At 40.6% G+C, this 20,000-nt stretch overlaps 1 protein-coding gene across 4 annotated transcripts in view; it reads right to left on the bottom strand.

Annotated features, from left to right (window-relative positions):
- Nucleotides 1-297: 297 nt before the first annotated feature.
- The window catches only part of LOC131243004 (peroxisome biogenesis protein 22-like), a 29,168-nt gene continuing 9,465 nt past the window's right edge, over nucleotides 298-20,000 (bottom strand). Inside the window, exons 4-10 of one of the 4 annotated variants that reach the window (XR_009169804.1) lie at nucleotides 10,685-10,741; nucleotides 10,503-10,604; nucleotides 8,577-8,642; nucleotides 3,662-3,763; nucleotides 3,423-3,558; nucleotides 2,975-3,058; nucleotides 298-1,156 (exon numbers count right to left, since the gene is read on the bottom strand). Coding sequence is in view for 2 of the 4 variants with exons in the window: in XM_058242047.1 (XP_058098030.1) it covers nucleotides 3,445-3,558; nucleotides 3,662-3,763; nucleotides 8,577-8,642; nucleotides 10,503-10,604; nucleotides 10,685-10,741 (441 nt within the window). In the remaining 2 variants the exon portion in view is untranslated. Of the gene's footprint in view, nucleotides 1,157-2,761; nucleotides 3,059-3,422; nucleotides 3,559-3,661; nucleotides 3,764-8,576; nucleotides 8,643-10,502; nucleotides 10,605-10,684; nucleotides 10,742-20,000 lie in introns of those variants that run through there. The other 3 variants (XR_009169805.1, XM_058242047.1, XM_058242048.1) reach the window with 3 other exon arrangements.

The raw sequence follows: 20,000 nt of genomic DNA, 5'->3' as shown, positions 1-20,000 counted from the left end.
CTCCCCCTGACACCAGACAATGGCTGGTGGTCGGTGCCACGTGGGCCCCACCATACATAATGTATGTGTTTCATCCATGCAGATCATTTTACAGTATGAGACCAAAAATGAGGTATATCCCAATCTCAAGTGGACCACATTACAAGAAAGAGTGTTGAATGAGCGTCGACCATCAAAAACATTCCGGGGGCCATAAAAGTTTTAGATCAAGCTGATTTTTGCTTTTTCCCTTCATTGGGCCTGAATGACCTAATCAACAGAATGGATGTCAAATAAACAGTACACTAGGCCTTAGGAGGATTTTAATGGTGGATATCCAATCACTAGTGTTTTCATGTGGTGTGGTCCACCTGAGATTTATATCCCTCTCATTTTTGTTATCAAGCCCTAAAATGATCTGTAAAAATGGATGAAACACATACATCATGATGGGGCCCACAGAGCACCGACCACCAGCCACGGGGCTGGTGTCGGGGGAGTAGCCAATCCGTTTCCCGTTCAGTAGCTATTGGCTACTGACAGTGTCAGTAGGAAATCCGCCTCCCGTTGCCGCAACGCCCTTGAGCACCGAACTGGGTCCTACATGCACATAATCATGTACGTCTGCACACCATGTTTTGTTGATGAGCAGAACCCTTTAGTTCCTCCACGCGCTAGTGGCATGACTGGACCACATTGGAACCACTCATTTAGTATGCCCTGGACATGTGGCATGACTGGATGAGATCTAAACCGTTCGTTTGGTAGATCCAATAGTGAATGGACCATGGACCAAAATAGAGAATTCAGGCCGTCCTAACATCCAGCAACAACTCACATTCACTAACAAAAAGTAAAACCTTGTTTGATGGTAAGGAGAGTTTGGTGAAAATCAATTTTTGGTGTCCCATCAATGACAGCCCACAGGATGGACGGCTAGGATCATCATACGCATGTAGCACATATCGAGTACAAAATATAAAGCATCGAGTCTCTTCCCTTGCAAAAGAGATCAACTTCATAAACATTAAGGGAAAGGTGTTTGACCGAGAATCATTGCACCCGCACAGGTCTTCAGTTTGTGCAGGTGGGGTCCACGATTCAGTGATCAGACCTGATACATTGGGCCCCACCTGAGTGGGCCATGCTTCCAAAATGCAACTTCTCAAGTTGTGGCCTGCAAACGGACAGTCAAGAAGAGAGATCCAGCAACGACCACTCCAACTGAAAATTGAACCAACATATGGAAACTACAATTTTTCGTCTGGTAGATTCCTGAACAGAGTCAATCCACGGTTGTATCACGGCTGACAATGGGATGGTTTGACCCGTGGACCATCCAACCCAAGCCGCTTAAAATCTGGGCTTGGGTTGAGTTATCGGAATTCGATTTGGGCTCCAGTTAAAAACAACCTGTTTAAATGATGGTCGACCATGAATGCCTTACTGGATCAGTACAGCCCATATATACATGATTAATACTCAAACAATTTGGATTAAAATCCCATCAACACTTCTTCTTTAACATATGGGCAGATCTGGCCGTATTATGGGGCAAAAAGAAAAAAGAAAAAAGCAAAGAAGAAGAAGAAGAAGTGTTTGTGTTTAATTCGAACTCAATTGCTAAAAAGACGGTAAGAAATTCAAAGAAATGGAAATGCAAAAAAATTGGAGAATGAGAAGTACATGTTTCATACAGTTTGGAGTAGAAAGTAGAGTTAAAAAATGGCTCTACATGTCTATATGTAGGCGCATGTGTAATAGAATCCTTCAATTAAAATAATTAGCATTTCTAGACGTACAAGCAATAATATGTATTGGTAAGAGAATATTGTTCTTTCTTCCTCTCAAATCCTTCCTTTTCAAGTAATCCTCAGGTGAATTGATCCATCTCTCTACTAACATATTCACATTTTGCTCAATTCTGTTGACCAGTGGCAACCACCGATCTCTTTCTTTAAATCACCCCCCAAAGTTTCTTTTTCCTTTTCTTTTTGAAAAAACCCACTTTTTTCCTTGAAAAAACAAATATGTTTTCTCCAAAAAATTAAAAATAAATAAAATTTCCTACCTTCTAAAATATATGGATTTTTAAATGTCTATCCATTCATATTTTTTACTCCCTTAAAAAAAATGCAGGGGTATGGGTCGAAATGAGCTGGACACAACGAATCTACTAATGGGTGGGGCTTGAGCCAGCCCACTCATAAAACTGAAAAAGAGAGTACACCATGCATCACCTTAGGTCAAAAGCAGGGTTTAAATACTCAGAAACTCAACCTGCTTGAAATCTCTGAGTCAAGCAGATTAGCATCTCACATGATTTGATTCATGAATTACATGCATCCTATGTGAGTGGCCCAGAGCTTGCAAATCTTCCTTGTTGGATTGTGTGATCTAAGTTATAAAAGTGCTTTTATACTGGTTCCACAAGCTTTGCCAGAATAATTGCAGGGATCTGTCCACTTGGATCACTGGTATTTGGACAAGGTATGCAGCTACAATTATGAGGACACCAAAGGGAGGTGACTGCTTGAGAACCCAGTAATGAAAGTAGCAAAGATCATTAGGGAGAGAGAGTTGGCCAATTCCTGATTCGTCATGCCTGGTCTTTAAACACTACATCTAGGAGCCTATAATTCCACTGAATTGGCCAATTCCCGAATTGTCTTGCCGAGTTTTTAAACACTGCATCTAGGAGCCTATAATTCCACTCTTCTGATATCTCAGATATCCCAAATCAGAGGAAGCCTTTCAACTATCTCACACAAATTAAAGAAGATGTTCTTAAGAAGATGGATTTTCCAGTTCTTTTTATCATAGTTTTCGATAAATATGTTTGAGAAGTATACCAGAGCATAAACTATTTTTCTTTCCATCAAAGAACATTGGAATCTCATATATTTTTGGTCTTACCTAAAACCTAAAAGAAAGATGTATGAGAGCATCAACAAAGGAATTTCTACTCAAGCCTGCAGTACGCTGTGATCCATACCTGGCTGCTCATCTGGTGGGCCCATTGATTCATTGTGCCTCACATATCTCCCCAGCAAATCATCCTTCTGTTGAATTGGTAGAGCTTGAAATGGAATAAGAATAACAATACCAGTCTTAGAAATGAGACAAGAAGAAAAGAAAAAAAAAAAAAGGGCATCACAGCAATGTTCATTGACATGGGAGGCCGCCGGCTGTTCGAATAGTACACATCCATGTGGCAAAGGATCCATCATATTTAAACCACAATTATTTTTCAGGACCACTCTGATTGATTTGTTGCACACACCACTCTCCAATTTAGGAATTGAAATAGTAACAGTACCCTTTTGAATCTTACAATTCCCATTCTCAAAATAGAGAACAGGTGTATGACTGTATTCAAATCAAATGGGCGGCATAAAGAGTAGCTGCCTTTCAAGTTAGTTCAGTTACAAACATCCACCGACCGTGAAAACTTGAAATCGTTCTTCAGTATTGATCCAAGCACGAAAAGTACTGCTCCAGACTTGTCGAACTAAATACGTTAGACGCCACATTGCTGGAACTAATGGGCCAGATGTGAAGTTGGAATCTGATGAACCGCTGATGTGGCAGCACATATTGCAGAAAGTCAGAAGTTGACAAGATATGCATAAGGAAGCATGATGAAGTAAAATAAGATTGATGGGCCACACTAGAGACATACGGCTAGCTGAGAGACTATCTCAAGATTTGTATCAACATGCCAGTCTGGCTCTAATTGCCGAACGAAAGACATACGCCCGTTTTCAGTGCTGCAAAAGAGAACCTGCAGAGCATTTTTCGGGACTTAGTTGTGAAAAATGTGGGAAATCCAAAGAGAGAGGTGCTATCCAGCCTGCATTTAATTGTAAAAGATTTCACAACAAATGTAGTTACCAAATTGAATACTTAATTTGTGAAAATTTTCTACTTGCATTTATGGCAGGAGTGAAGCATATTGCAGCCTGCGCACAGCATACTAATCTCCTTATATGGATCAGTGCACTCAAAATTGGAAACCAATAAGTACAGTCATGATCCCTATATATGGAGCAGTTCACTCAAAATGGACACCATCCATGGTCCCTGTGGCTCATTAGGTGAGTGCCACTAAGGATAGGCCAACATAAAAGATATCCCACAGGTTGGATGATCATAAAATTCCAGTTGGCCTTCATATGGACATTAGAAAACAATATAGGCAATGTTCATATTGAATGGGCAAGGAAAGACAATTGGGTAGCTCAAATAATCTGAACTGTGTGATTCGCTTGGCATGGAGTGGCTTAGTGATGTAGGCCCAAGGCCCAAAATGGACACTATCCAATAGTTGGAGAATCTTAATCAATGATTCATAGGAATTTCAGGGTGTCTATTAGGGTCCATAAAAGGGGTTGTTCTAGAAGATAGAAAGCATCACATTTTCTGAGTTTTTTTAAAGGTTTATTTAACTACTTATAAGGAGCAAGTTTCAATTTCGATAAAGTTGTTTATCCCTCTCTAATCCAATATTCTTGTGGGTGTGTTCCTTGTCCATTCTTGTATTTTGGATATCGAGATCTCACTGATACTGGCTTGCATCACTTAACAGCAAGAGGGTGCAAAGGAATACTCTTTTTCCTTGCTCTCACTGCAAAATAGTCTTTTACGGTGCTCCTTTTGAAAGGAAGCAATCTAACTTTGAGGAGTTAGCAGGCCATCTTTGGCCGATTCATATCATCAAGTCCTGGTGGGTGGCCGCCTCCATTTCAATCCTTATCTAGTTCTTTCAGCAGCACTGTTAATAGTTGCCTTTGGGTCATGCACTGGGTATTCTACCTGGGGATTGAAACTATTCTGGTCTTTTGCTTCATCTCTTTGGTGATCTTTAGCATGAGTAAGAATTTCCCTTCTAATCTTTTTCTTTTGCTTTTAATAACATACTTATCTTACCTAGGAAAAAAAAACAAGAACAAAGGAAAACAGAAAACAAAAGATAGTGGACATTCATGGTGGAACACACCCATTAACGGTCTGGATCATGGACAATTTGCCATGTGTCATGCACAACACCAGAAAAGAAAATGGCTTGTGGGGCTTGAGTTAGATTTTTCCCATGACCGAATTTGGAACTGTCAAAATCAAAAGATGGGCATTGAACCAAATTGAGGTCAAAACTGCTCTTCTTTGAGCACTGTTGCTGCTGCTGCAACTGTAAAGGATGACTGAATTTTATTAAGAAAAAGGAAAAAGATACAACTACAAATACAAAGGGAATGCCAAGAAGGCGGCCCACAACTTAGTGACAACTGCGCCAAATATCTTAAACTGTTATAGCATGAGAGTAGCCTGCGCACTTACATGCATGTTACGACAACTGCGCTTCAAACTAATACCTTATGGTTTGAGAGCTCTACCAATAAAATCCTTGACTACCTACAGGATATGATTTTTCTTGTCAGATCTGGAAAGAACTAGGTTTACTTCTACTTCTTCTTCTTCTTGAATTGAAAAGGTTTATTTCTTGCAATCTGTTTTTAATCATTTGATGCACAGAAAAATCTAGTCTATCTGTTTGTGAAGTAATAGGCATATTAATGTAGGGGCATTTTCACATCGGGCTCGAGTGGGGTGGCCTGTGGGATGTAGGGGCATACTCGGGGTGGGCGGCCTGTGTGAGGCGGGTGGCTCGTGTAAAGTGGAATCCATGTGAAGTGGGGTACACGAGGGGGGTTCAGCCGAAGTCCTAACCCATGAGATGTGGGCCTGGCCTATGAGAGAAAGTGATTGATTCACCATGATCTATCAGTTCGAGCTTTTAGAGCAAGTGGTTAGTTGTCTTGCGTCAAAGTGGTATCGGAGCAGGAGGTCTCGTGTTCGAGACTCCTCGCCGGGAGTGATTAATACATAGGCATTTTTACACCGGGCTCGAGTGAGGTGGCTTGTGGGATGCAGGGGCACACTCGGGGCGGGTGGCCCGTATGAGGCCGGCCCCACCGGTATGAGGAGGGTGGCTCGTGTGAAGTGGGGCTCTTTTTTTTTTTAAATTTGGGGGGGGGGGGGGCTGTTATTTTGACCAACCGCCGTTTTTTTTTTTTTTTTTAAAAAGTGTAAAAGGAAGGATTGGGAACTTTTGATCCATCATTTTCAGGGTCGCTGATGAGAGGTCAACTCTCAAAATGTTATTAAGTGCACATCCTTGAAAGATTCAGATAGTTGGAGGCTCTCATTCATTGTTACTGAAATTTAGCAAGTAATACCCTCGGTTGATTTCCTTTTTACATGTAGAGAGGCATATGTAACGGCCAACAACCTTGCCAAAGGAGTGGTGAAAATGTCATTTCACATCAGGACTTCTTGGCCACTAAATTGGTATTATTTCTTTTGTAAATTTGTGGTTTAATTTAATAGAAATAGTTAATTATAAAAATAAAATGAGACTATCATCATGGCCCAATTTGAGTGCATGGACAAGTCAGTTTTCTGATCTCTTTGGTTTTTGTATTAATCAACTCAAATAGAATCCTCCGAACGGTTTAGACCAAACAATCCTATATTCTTGGATATGCAAGATTGAATGTGAATTAGTGAATGTCCAAAAAACAAGGAACAGCTGATCTGGCAGTGTCTTAACATATTCATGGAACCAGCATAAACTAAGAGAGCAGAAGATGGGAAATCAGCTTGGATGGGGTTTGTGTTTGCATTTTATAAATACCATCATCAATATCAATGCTTTGTGCTAACTATTTGGGGTCGGCTTTATGAATCTTGTTCCTCCAGTCAATCGTATATAAGGCCCTACCCTTGGCAAGTGAACAAGCCTTCATACCGCTTCTCACCATTCCTTTTATGCCTTCCTCTCATCATCTTTTTAGTTCATTCAACCCTAATCAATGTCCCCCTCCTTACTGGAGCCAATTCGAGTCATAATTGCAAATGACTAAACCATCTCAATCTACTCTCCATCATTTTATCTCCTATTGGAACTACTTCGAGGCTGCTTCTGATCACCTCAGTCTTGATTCTGCTCTTCCTAGTCTTTCCACATCCATCTGAACATCCTTGTCCCTGAGACAATCTCTGCTCATGCTGTTTTCTAACTTCCCAGCACTGCCTCATATATCACAACTGGTCAAATAGCTGTCCTACAAAAATTCCCCTCAAGCTTCATGGGCAAGTAGCAATCATGATCACTCCAAAGGCACATCTCCACTTAATCCACCCAGCTCTAGTTCTATTGAAACATCATCATCAATCTCACCATCCATTTGAATAATAGGGATTTTCATCAAAATATAAAATAAAAAGGAACTAAACAATCTTGTGAGATAGCCACTCAATCTAACAAAAAGATTAGCTGGTGTGTTGCAGAAAAACCACATTGCCAGTCCTTTCTGATATCCCATTGCATGATATATGATGCAGCAAGGTTGAGAAGCAATCTGAACTTAGTCAAGATTGATGAATGTATACTAATCAGAGCTCCAATCTCCTTCCATTGCCCCATAGGATTGATAGAAAACTCCATTATCATGGACTGTTCGTGATTACATAGCAGCCAACTAGTAGACTCTAGCAACAAAAGCTTCAAATTGAATAATGGGAGGTGTGCAATAGAATTTCCAGTAACCTAGCATTATGGAAAAAGAAGTAAAACATGCTATAGGGAATGGAAATAACACATGCTAGAAGCAACTCATGCTTAAAAAAGAACATGAAGTCGATAAAATATAAACAAAATATCATTTTCTTCTTGTCATGTGTATGGCTATCTATTAATAGCCTTTACAAAAGAATCTCTAAAAAAGTAAAAAAGATAAGGACAAAATCCTATTGGTTACATAATTATTGCAAAACCAAGTACTAATCCTATTGGTCCACATATATTGTTTCCAAAACAAAACAAATAACAACTGTTTAGCTTGCAAGAAATAAAGTATAATCAAATTAGGAACTGCTCCAGATATCCAAACTGGCTAAAACTAACGACTATATACAACTTCATGGCATATATTACTGTACGAATTGTACAAGCACCACAAAGGGCTCTATGGTTTGTATAGAGGTCATTTAAAAGGGTACTGTCATACTACTGGGCTCCACAGTCCAACCATCAATCAAGTTCATTGATTAGAGCTCTGGACTCCAGAGTCCAATCTGACCATTGATCTGGTCCAATATTGGCAAGCAGATCAATATAGACCCTTGATGTGGTCTACATTGTCAATATGAATGGTTGGATGATACAGGTTTTCCAAGGGTAGATTTGACCTATAATTTAGACCCCTGACGAAGCAATCGACCATATCTGGCCCCTGATCAGACTATAAGGTAGCCTGGTTGCATCAGTATATAAAACAAAATCCAGGTATCGTTCATATGGTGCAGTGCTATGCCACAACAAAAACACTGAGCATCTATATTGGTAGAGAATAATCACAGATTTCCACTCACGCAATGCCAGAGAAATACAACCATAGCACAAAACGTTGACTACAAATCTGCATTGTTAAACTCGATAATGGTGAATATATTGTTAAGAAAGAAAATGCAAGGTCAGAATCCAAATACTTGAAGCACTTAAAGAAACCAGAGATAGATGCAATCAGAAAGCATACTTTGTCCTTGATCAAGCTGCTGGTTCTGAAAAGGCCAGCATCCTCCAAAGCTGAGAGAGCTCTTTCCTGTGAAAATTGGCTTTTCCCTGGTAAGTAACACATCAGACTTTCCCATGTAGTAGTCGTAGTTGTAATCTAAGCATTGTCCCAGCTAAAATAATCCAGTTCCGCATTCAACTCTATCAATGATACCATTAAACATAATTTTTTTATATATAAATTCCAACTGAACTTTGGAAGCCATCAAAATCCATAATCAAGTAAGGATTGAATAACTTATCTTAATTAGAGTTACAGAAGCTACACAATGCATTTCAATAAACTGAAGTTACTGAATATTAATGTCTTCAATGAAGAGTTTTTGGTGCCCAAATGATCTTCGTGTGATGATTTTGAACTCAACAGAAGTATCCAGACCTCTGGTTTATGACCATGAACCTTATTTACCAGAAGGGGAAAGGGAGTGGCAATTTAAATAATATCAAAAGTGGAAGATTCATGTAACTCTATACTATACAACTACAGAAGGAAAGAAAGAAAAGATGTAAATAGAACAAAAAGAACCAAAAAAAAAAAACCAGCACTGAAATAATCTAAGGTCATTATGGAGAGGATAAAGTCATCCAGATAATTAAAGCTAACAGGATTCTGAATCAAAATTGAGCAGGTAGAAGCAAAAATGGACCAAGAAGCGTCCAAGAAAAAAGGGTCCAACCCAGAGATTTATTAATGCAAGATTTGCATGATTCAAGGTGATTGTTCTGATTCAAGAGTAATACAGTTTTTTATTGTAGCTCGAGCAATAATTAAGGGTTTCTAGGGGGCCATTTGGATAATACCAAATAAGTAGCTTTTTTAACTTACATAAGTTAATAAGTTACTTTTTTAAAAAAATAAGTTAGTTTGGTTATAAACTTAAATAAGTAACATTTTAGAAAAAGTAACTTATTTTTTATTGCTTTTCAACTTCCAAAAGCAAATTATTTCCATCATTTTCATTGGTGACACAACAACTTAGGAAATTATTTAAGGGAATATTCTTGCTGTGGCCATGAACCCCTTCTAAGTCCGTGAATTGGAAAATCATCCAATGAATGGGTAGATGATCCAGTGGGCCCCACATGATGATAGCCCATATCGAGGTGGCCCCACATGGAGGATCCACATCAAAGGTCCGCCCCTAATGATGAATGGCCCACATCCAATGCGTGTCCCGTATGATGGGCAACCCACATTGAAGGTGGGGCCCATATGATGGGCAACCCACATCAAAGGCGGACTCCACATGATGGGCAATTAATAATGGCGGACCCCACATGATGGGTGATCCACATCAAGGTGGGCCCCACATGACGTACAGTCCACATCAAAGGTTAGCCTAATGATGAGTGGCCCATATCCAAGGCGGGTCCTGCATGATGGACAACCCACATCAGAGGTGGACCCACATGATGGACGGTCCACATCAAAGGTGAGCCCTACATAATGAACTGTGCACATTAAAGGTCGGTCCCTAATGATGAATGGCCCACAACCAAGCTGGGCCCTGCATGATGGACGGTCCACATCAAAGGTGGGGCCTAAACAATGAACAATCCACATCAAAGGTGGGGCCCACATGATGGACAATGAATGTGAGGGGGACCAAACAAACTTTCGGGATAATTATTTATGATGTTGGAAATCAAATATGCTTTTCTACTTTTTGGATAATAAGCATGTTGTTTACCAAACATATTAATCTGCTGATTAAGTAGAAACCAAGATAAGCTACTTGTGGCATAAGTAGCTTATCCAAAGTAACTTACAATCCAAACGCCCCCTAGGTGACCCCATTGTAAGAATGGACTATTAACCAAATAAGGAGTAAAACAAAGAAGAGGAATAAATAATAATAATAAGAAGAAAAGAATATTTACTGCTCACCCCACTTTCGTCGTCAAGAATTCTTTCCATCAGATAAAGATCGCAAGATTTAGAAATTTCCAGAAGTACTTCCACTACCGAGGGCTTCACAGTTGCATGCTTCTACAAGAAAGTGATAGTAGGGTTACAGATATAATCTCGGTAGATTTTCAAGGATGATCAAAGTGTAGTTACTCAACAACCTGAAGCTCTTCAGGACTACTCTCCTCGAGAATCACACCAAGCAGTTGGCAAGTCATCTACAAGCAACATTTTCAAAACATGACAAAAATCAGAAGTTACGATTTAACACAACAGATGAGAAAAAAGGCATTTCATAAAATTCTCATAAAATTGCCATTTATATTTAAAAATTATATAACAGTTATAATAAATAAACTCATGTGTGGCGAGCAAAGGCATCCTGATTTCCAGTATCGGTATTACTTCTGGTCTTATGGTGCTCCTCCTAGAGGGTTGGTGTTTGCATGGCTTGTGGGGAGGAAAAGAATTTTAACTATCGACAATCAGCAAAGAAGAGCTCTTATCCTTCCTAATATCTGCTTGATGTGCATGGAAGACGCAGAATCGATTGATCACCTTTTCATTCACTGTGTGTTTTCTCAGAAGGTTTGGAATGCCTTTATTCAAGTCTTCCTATCTGCTTGGGTGATGCCAAGTTTGATATCGGATTTGTTTTGGGTGTGGCAAGGAGGTGGGATGGGCGAGGATAGGAAAGCCATTTGGCAACTTTTGTTTCTAGCTGTCATTTTTTGGGGTGAGTGTAATAGAAGATGTTTTAGAAATAGAAAATCTTCAATCAATGAGGTTGTTTATCTTATCAAGTCCAATGTTGCAGGTTGGGCTTCTATTGTAAAGGCAGCTGATCCTGCCATTCTCTCCTCTGTGTTGCAGTTGTATAGTTGGTTTGTATTCTTTGTGCTTTCTGTGCTTCATTAATAAAGCTTTGTAGAGTTGGTTTGATTCTCTATTTCTTAATTTTATGCACATCTATCTCAACATCCTCATCATACAACACTCATCCTCCACTCATGATGCCTCCTAAGCGTCCAACACTATCCCATACCATAGAAGAATCTGACAAGTGGCAGTTTTTTACTGTACAGGCACACCATTTCATCTGCCCAGAGAGGACATGAAATTCCCTTTTGACATGTTAGATTGACTAAGCCCACTTCACAACCTGTTGTGCGGTTAGGTGATGGAGAATGGATTCGTTTATGAGAGGATGTGTGGTTAGGTGAGAGACCGCCCGGCTATCCCTGCTAAAAAATATTCTTGTGGCTCAGTGCTTTCTATTTGTGGAGAAGCAGTGGTTTGGGTTATTTGTTGGATGAGGAAACAACTAACTTTATTAAGCTTATGGATTCTCTTCACTCTTGTTCCCCTTCTTTGGGGGAAACGAATGTGAGGGTGAGGAATTGAGACAAGTTGGGTCATTTCTCGATTTGATATTTCTTAGTTACTTAGGGAATCCACGTTGAGAGGGCAACGTGATTACACATCCCCTACTTGGAACCATGGCACCCCCCAAAAAGGTTGGGGCATTTATATGGCTCATGAGGAGGAAAAGGGTGCTTACAATAAACATCCAACAAAGATGGATGGTGCTTCCTAAAATTTTCTTCTTCTTCTTTTTCTTTTTTTGAAAGAAAATGCAAGATAGAACCAGTCTTCAAAATATCGGTATCGTGTTACGTATTGCATCCTTGGGAAACAGATACGTATCAGTTATCGCACGGGATATATCGTTTGTATCTAGCAATTTATCGCACTTTTTGGGAAACATGGGGAAACATTGAGAAAATGATTGAATTTTTCAATGAAACTTCAGGGATTGTTAAAAAAGACCATAATACACACTTTTAAATCATGACATCTCAAAAAAGAAGTGCACATAATAGGTTTCTTTTGAATAGGGTCCTAAGCTATGCGTTGTCCGACTGAACTAATGCAACTATATTCAAATTGAATACATAACATTTAAAGTGTATGTGATGATCATTTTATCAAACACTCCTAAATACTTCCAAATTAGTCTCAATTGACAACTGGTTGAAGGGAAATTTTGAAAAAAAATATATATTTTTTAATAGTTTTTTATTATTTTTAATTAAAAATGATTTTTATTTTTTGAAAATTGATAAGGACTTGACAAATCAATAGATCAGCCCTCGTTCATGCTTGATTTCATGTTTGGAATGAAACATTGTAAGCAATTTGGGAGAAATTGAGAAATTTTTGATTTTTTTTTCCAAATTTCCCCAAATTGGACCATGTACACTCAAATTTTGCAATTAAAGTGTATGTGATGATCATTTCATCAAATACTCCTAAATACTTCAAAATTAGTCTCAATCGACAGCTGGTCGAAGGAAATTTTCAAGGAAAAAAATGGAGAACATGAAGAACCAATGATTATTGAAATCAAAGCCTTAACCTCCATGATTTTTCATGAAAAACATGAAGAGCTAATGGATTTGTAACCATTTGACTCTGATTTAACATAATTTCAACAAAAAAACAAAGGATCAAAAATTGAAAATGCTCATCGGATCGAACATGTGGGATATATCGGCACTATCTGCATGTTTTGTATCACACTGGCAGGATACAAGATATATCGTGGGTAGGGTTGTACATCGAGCCGAGCCGAGTCGAGGTGGGCTTACCTTGAATTGAGTCGAGCCTGCTCCCAACCCGACCCGACCCAAACCCAACCCGACAACCAACTTGCACCCGACTTAACCTAGCAACCCGACCCAACTGACGCAGGCTGCACCCGACCCACCTCCCAAATCAAATATTCAATTAATAATAATATTAGATAAAGCCATAAAGGTATCTTGTTGTTGGTGCAGAGAGAGAGAGAGAGAGAGAGAGAGAGAGAGAGAGTGTTGAGCTTGGGCGCGGCGAGTTGGGTAAGGAAGTGAAAGGGCAAGAAAGGGACAGATGGGCAGTGTAGGGTTTAAGTTTTAACTTTATATATATATATATATATATATATATATATATATATATATATATATATATATATATAAGATTCGAGTTGAGTCGAGCTTAAGCTCGAGCCGAGTCAAGCCATGATCGAACTTGGCTCGTTTTCAAAGCAAGCTAGGTTATATGAAGCTTGGCTTGCGTCGAGTCGTCGTTCAAGTTGAGTCAAACAAAGTTCGCTCAGCTTGGCTCATGTATAGCCCTAATCGTGGGACATATCGACACTATCTATGCATTTTGTATCGCACAAGCGGGATACAAGATATATCGTGGGATATATCGGCACTATCTGTGCGTTTCGTATTGCACAGGTGGGATACAAGATATACCGTGGGATATATTGGCACTATTTGTGCATTTCGTATCACACAGGTGGGATACAAGATATATTGTGGGATATATCAGTCGATATCATCGATATTCAAAACATTGGATAGAACGAAAACAGGAAAAGATAGTGCAATTTATTCTCTCTCTTTTTCTTTTTTTTTTTCTTTTTCTTCTCTCTCTCTCTCTCTCTCTCTCTCTCTCTCTTTGAAAGGCATTTTTCTTTTTTCCTCTTTTTTACCCTTCAAAACAAAGAAAAGAAGAAAGATGATGCAATTTATTATGGGCCAACAAGCCAATAAAAGAAAACAAAATAGAACAAAAACAAGGAAATACAAACTACTACCAAGGGCACCCAATCTCTAATACACAAATTAGCTCGGCCGATAACTTCAAGATGAGAACCGCTTCTATTACGAAAACAACGGCTATTCCCCATGCCCTAAAGAGACTAGAGAATAGTGAATGGAGCAAACCTGGACCTACACTTTCTTCCAACACCGCCCGCTGACATGCCAAGCAAGAAACAAACCCTCAATCAAGCTTGGCATCACCCAAGACACACTAAAAGAGAGCATAATAGTATTATAAACTTCCCTCACAAAGGGGCAATGGATGAGCATATGGTTGACCAACTCCCCATCTTAGAAGCAAAGGAGGTAGATGTTAGGTAAAACCATAGCCCTTATGCAGAGATTGTCTATTGTAAGGATCCCATTCCTACCAACGAGCTAGGCAAAAGCCGAGACATTTTAGGAGGGGCGCCATAGGAGTGACTCTCGGACTAGGAGATGAGAGAATACAGTGACCTCACCGAGAATAGACTTGACTTATCTTTCAGCCAAATTAGCGAGTTGTTCTTACCTTGAGAAGGCTAGATCCCCTACAACTGGGAAAGAAGTCGCACCATGTCAACGATCTCCAAATCAAACAAATGCTTCCAACATGGAGGAACCCACACAACCCCATCCCCAAAAGCTGATAAACAATGGATGACAAAAACACCATCAACAAAACAGAGCTTGGCCAGTCTAGGGAAGTCCGGGAAAAGCGAGGACTCCCCATGCCAAACATCTTCCCAAAATATGACCCTAACTCCATCCACAACAACAAAATCCATACTAGCAAACACTTTGCCCACAACCCAAGCAACAACCTACTAGAGATAGGACGCCTGATGAAGAAAAAAAATCCTCGGTCCACCAACCAATGGTAGGTATCATATTTGCTAGCAATAATGCTCATCCACATGGTTCACTCCTCCACCCTAAATCTCCAAAATCTCATCAAATTGCTCAATGCAAGGTGTACGACCTACACACCTCCCTTCAATTCAACAAATGAAATTTACCCTTTAAAGGCTCCGCCTTGCTAGAGAAAGTCCATCCTAATCCTATCAATCCTAGCAATAATAGTCTTAAGACACCAGAACAGCGACGTGAAATAGAGAGGAAGATTCGATAGGGCAGCCTTAATTTAGGTGATTTTGCCCCTAAGGGACAGAAGTATCCTTTGACAAGGAGATAGCTTCCTCTCCATTCTCTCGATCACCATATCCCACAAATGTTTTGTGGGTTTCCTGACATAAAGAGGCGGGCTGAGATAAAAAGGGAGAGGCCTAGCTCGACAAAAAAAAATACCAACCAACCGAGAAACCTCCTACATAGACACTCCCAAGAAGCTCACTATTAACCAGGTTAACCCTGAGCCTTGAAACAACTATAAAACATCTAATAATCTTCCTAAGATTGTCCACTATAGACCCATTGGCCTCGTGAAAATAAGGGTGTTGTCAACAAATTGAAGGTGGCTAACGTGCTAGGGAACATTTTCAACTTCCAAGCCTTGGAAGAGACCCATAGACTAACCATTGCACAAACATCCGACCCAGGGCTTTTAGAGATTTCTACAAACAGAAAGGAAGAAAGGGAATCCCCCTATTGGAGGCCCCTTGAGGCTTTAAAAAAGCCAAACGAAGAGCCATTAATAAGAACAGAGAACCTTGTAGACAAGACACGTGCTTGAATCCAGCGCCTCCACTTAAATTTACACCTGATTCGAGCCAACTTATAATTTAGGAAGGATCAATCGACGTGGTTGTATGTCTTTTCCATATCCAACTTGCAGAGAACTCCTTGCCTACTAGCTCTTATGACATGAATTAAGACATTCATGGGCAAAAAGAATAATGTCGAGGATCTACCCACCAGGGATGAACCCACTCTGAAACTGAGAAATAACTTTACAAAGCACAAGTCCTGAGCTTCTAGCTCAAAATCTTGGCTTAAATTTTATAGGGGCTAATGATAATGCTGATGGGGTTGAAGTCCTTAAAAAAGCATTCAACACCTTCAAGCTTCAGAAGTAGGGCTATGAAAGAGCAACCTATCTTGGACGGAATGCAGCCGGAGCTAAAAAATTAATTAATGAAGACCAACAAGTCCAACTTGACCGTCTCCTAGAAAATTTAGAAGAAGGCTGAAAGGAACCGTCCAACCCTAGGGCTTTGTCCTTGGCGGGATTCATAACAACTTCTTTGACTTCCTCCACTTCGGCAAGCATCTTAAGGACATCTACATCCTCCAGGGAGATGCAATCAAAGGCCAACTTATCAAGGTTGGGCCGCACTCAATCCTCACCCGAGAGCACATTCAAGTTGAAGTTAACCATCATAGATCTAACTCTTGTCCGCAAGCCTTTTCCAATCCACCAAGAGCGAGGAGATCCAATTAGCCCGAGCTCTAGCACTAGCTATCCTATGAAAAAAATTTACAAATTCTTATCCAGGTTGCCCGTGAGTGCTAACACCACTTGATCTCCTCCTTAAGCCTAGAACTATAGTCGAAGGAGATCATATCTTTAGAAGCTTTACCGACGTCAAATGGTAGGCCACCCTCTTCCTAGATATCCAACGCTTGAATCTCACACAAAATGAAGTCCATCTCGATCTCCTTTTGCCCGAACACTTCTATCTACCACACATTGAGCTCCTTCAACATCTTCAGCTTCTAAAAGTGCTTGAAACCTGAATGAGCTTCAACCTCAAAGGAAGACTACCAATATAAAACCATAGCCTAGAGACCCTCCACTTTGAGCAAAGCCAACTCGAATTGAAAGGGCTAAGGACCCTAGTCAATTTCATCTGCCTCCAGAAGGATAGGACAGTGATTAGATACTGATTTTGGGAGATCTCTTTAGCGTACTAAGGGAAATATTGCACCCACCTGGGAGAGACCAAGAATCTATCCAACTTCAACATGGCTAGCTTTGTCTACTCGTTAGATTAGGTAAACTTAACACTCGCCAAAGGGAGGTCCACTAGCTCATGTTTGAAAACCTAATCTAAAAATCCTTGCGTGTTCCAACTAACACAACTCCAAGGAGCTTCTCGTGGACGAAATACACCACGTTGAGGTCTCCATCCACAGACCAGGGGAGCTGCCATCTATGAAAAAGTTACAAGCAACCATAGGAGTGGGCAGAGAACTGATTAATTTGGGCCGTACACCCCCCGAGAAGACCCACCTAAAGCCAAAGGAGGACTCTCAGAGAACCATAGAGACAAAGAACCAACCAATGCAATTGTCCCCTCTAACCAAGATACTCAAGTCCCAAAGAACTAAAATGCCACCAGCCGACCCAACCGCATCGAGAGCCTCCCACTCCACACCCTTATGCCCCCAAATTGACTCAACCATCCCTCAATCAATCTCATGGAGATTAGTTTCTTGGATAACAATGAGAAGACCTTTGGACCGCTTGCAGATATCCTTCACCAGGGTGCGTTTCTAGCTCACTAGAGCCCTCTAGCCTTCCAACTGGGGATCTTCATCGGGTAACTAATCTAACCTCTCTCCCCCTCCTTTCGCTTCTGGGAATGGCTTCAACTTCCCACAATGACCAATCCCAAGGTTAACCGGCTCCTTGCATCCCTTGAACAATTTCAAAGACCACCTATGGTTCTCGACCGAGGCAATCCATGGACCTTTTTCTTTGACCAAGGCAATTTAGTCCTTATCCCAGTTGCCAAAGACCACCCCAAAAAGACATGTCACATGGCTAATGGCTGCTAGATCCACCTCTTCTCCCTAAGAACCACAAACAAACCCTCCATACACTCGAGTGGAAATCAAGAGGCCAAAAATTTCTAGCAAAAATCCAATCCCAGACATGGGGCTGCTTGCAAAAGGGAGGCATCCGAGCTCTATGACAACAACCAATCCCTATTTCCTAAGGTACCGAAGACATCCGGCGACTAGAGGATGAGCATCTAAGGGGAGCAAGGGGTATGAAGGGGAAGGAGGGAGGGGGGGATGAAGTCAGGGAGCAGCACGTGGGAATTTTTTCTTTTTTGAAACGATGATAATATTATTTCTAAAGGGCTGAGGATCAAGCTTTACAAATATACAAAAACAGTAAAATTTACTACTCCCCCAATAATCTGAAAACTAAGCAATAAGCTTCAAAGATAATGCTTATTCTATTATAAGAGATTTGACCTGCTAAAAGCCTCAAAAGCCAGCCTCTTGCAATTTCTGAAGCATTGATTGTTCCTTACTAGCCATAGAACCCATATGCCTGCTAGCAAACAAAATCACCAGACTTTTCTCCCAGTTTTCCTTATACTCCCACCATGCCACATAAAAAAGAAGCTATCAATAGATTTTGGCAAGACCCATAAGACTCTTAACAAGGCAAAAAAACTATCCCATAACCCTTTTGCAAAAGAAAAATGGAGGAAGCAGTGAGGCACTGATGCCTCATCTTACAGGCAAATCATACAAACATTAAGAAGAATAAACTTCTTTTGCGAAGATTATTTATTGTAAGCACCTTTCCTCTCCACTAGCCACACAAGTGCCACCACTTTTGGAGGAGCACCATAGCACCAAATGAACATTGTCGAACAAAACCCACCACCAGAACTGATTCCACTTACTAGCATGCAGAATGATTTCACTGAAAAAATGTCAGACTTGTATTTTAGCCATTTAATAGAATCCGGTTTTGAGCTTATCGGAGACATCTTTGATAACAAATCCAACAACCTACTAAATTATACAATCCCTTCATCTTCCAAATTCCGCCTACACGTTGGGGCCCATACTACCTCCTCTCCTACTATTGAGAAACAACTAGCTACCCTCAAACCTACCTCAGTTGAAATCCCTGCCAAACATAAAAAGAGATCGCTAAGCTTTTGATCCCCCACCCATCCATCCTCCTAAAATCTTTCTTCCCATTCCCCAACAAAAAGCCAACCCCTTCCCATACTCTTATGTTTTATTAACGCCATGGATTTCCATAAACGTGAAGCCCTATATAGCGATGACAACCTAGTCCACTTGGTTATTACCTATATTTTACACACATGGGAAAGTTATTATAATAAAATAAAATAAAATAATCCCACACGAGAGAAATCCTCCTGGTTAATTGCACAAGGGGGGAGGGGGGAGGGGGATTCCACCCGAGGTCCACATCCAAAGATAGCAAGATGCAACGACATGGTGAAACCTCCACCACCTCATCTCTGCCTACCCCCAGAAAGAACGTGCCAAACACGTGATGCTAACAAAGTCATCATGCCCGATGACTCCAAAACCAAGAGGCACGTCAACCCTAGAGACAGTGCCAGCACACCAGATACCGAATCCCATCATATTGATGACGTCATCCGACTACATCTCGTCACCCTGCATAGCTATTGGAGGGGCACGTGGCGAAGTCTCTCCTTGATGGGATATCAACCAGACAACTGTCCAAATGGCCATTAATGCACCAACCTGTCGTTGGCAAGACACTACCCAAAAACAGCATACATGTCATTAAACCAACCCTGCCTAAACCATCCGAGGTTTAGGGCTTTAGGGTTTAGTATTTAGGGTATCCATCCAGCCAAGCTTCAACCAATCGGCCCATTTGCAGAAGGAGATTACCAAACCATCCTTAAATACCTGATTGGCTAGGACATACTTGTTCACATTCTCCGGTTGTCATAAAGGGACCCAGAACTCTGAATCATTGAGCGGATGAAGGAGGTAATAGTCCTCACCCAGACTCAACACTAGTCGAGCTAGTACACTAGATCAGAGACAAAGGCCCTCGGCTTTAAGGATGCCACATGACTCCATTGCAATGCCCTCCACGCTTTATTAACCACTCGAGGACGAA

Source organism: Magnolia sinica, chromosome 4 (genome assembly GCF_029962835.1).
Source record: "Magnolia sinica isolate HGM2019 chromosome 4, MsV1, whole genome shotgun sequence".
Classification (NCBI taxonomy): Eukaryota; Viridiplantae; Streptophyta; class Magnoliopsida; order Magnoliales; family Magnoliaceae; genus Magnolia; species Magnolia sinica.
This window is presented reverse-complemented; position numbering and strand designations above follow the sequence as displayed.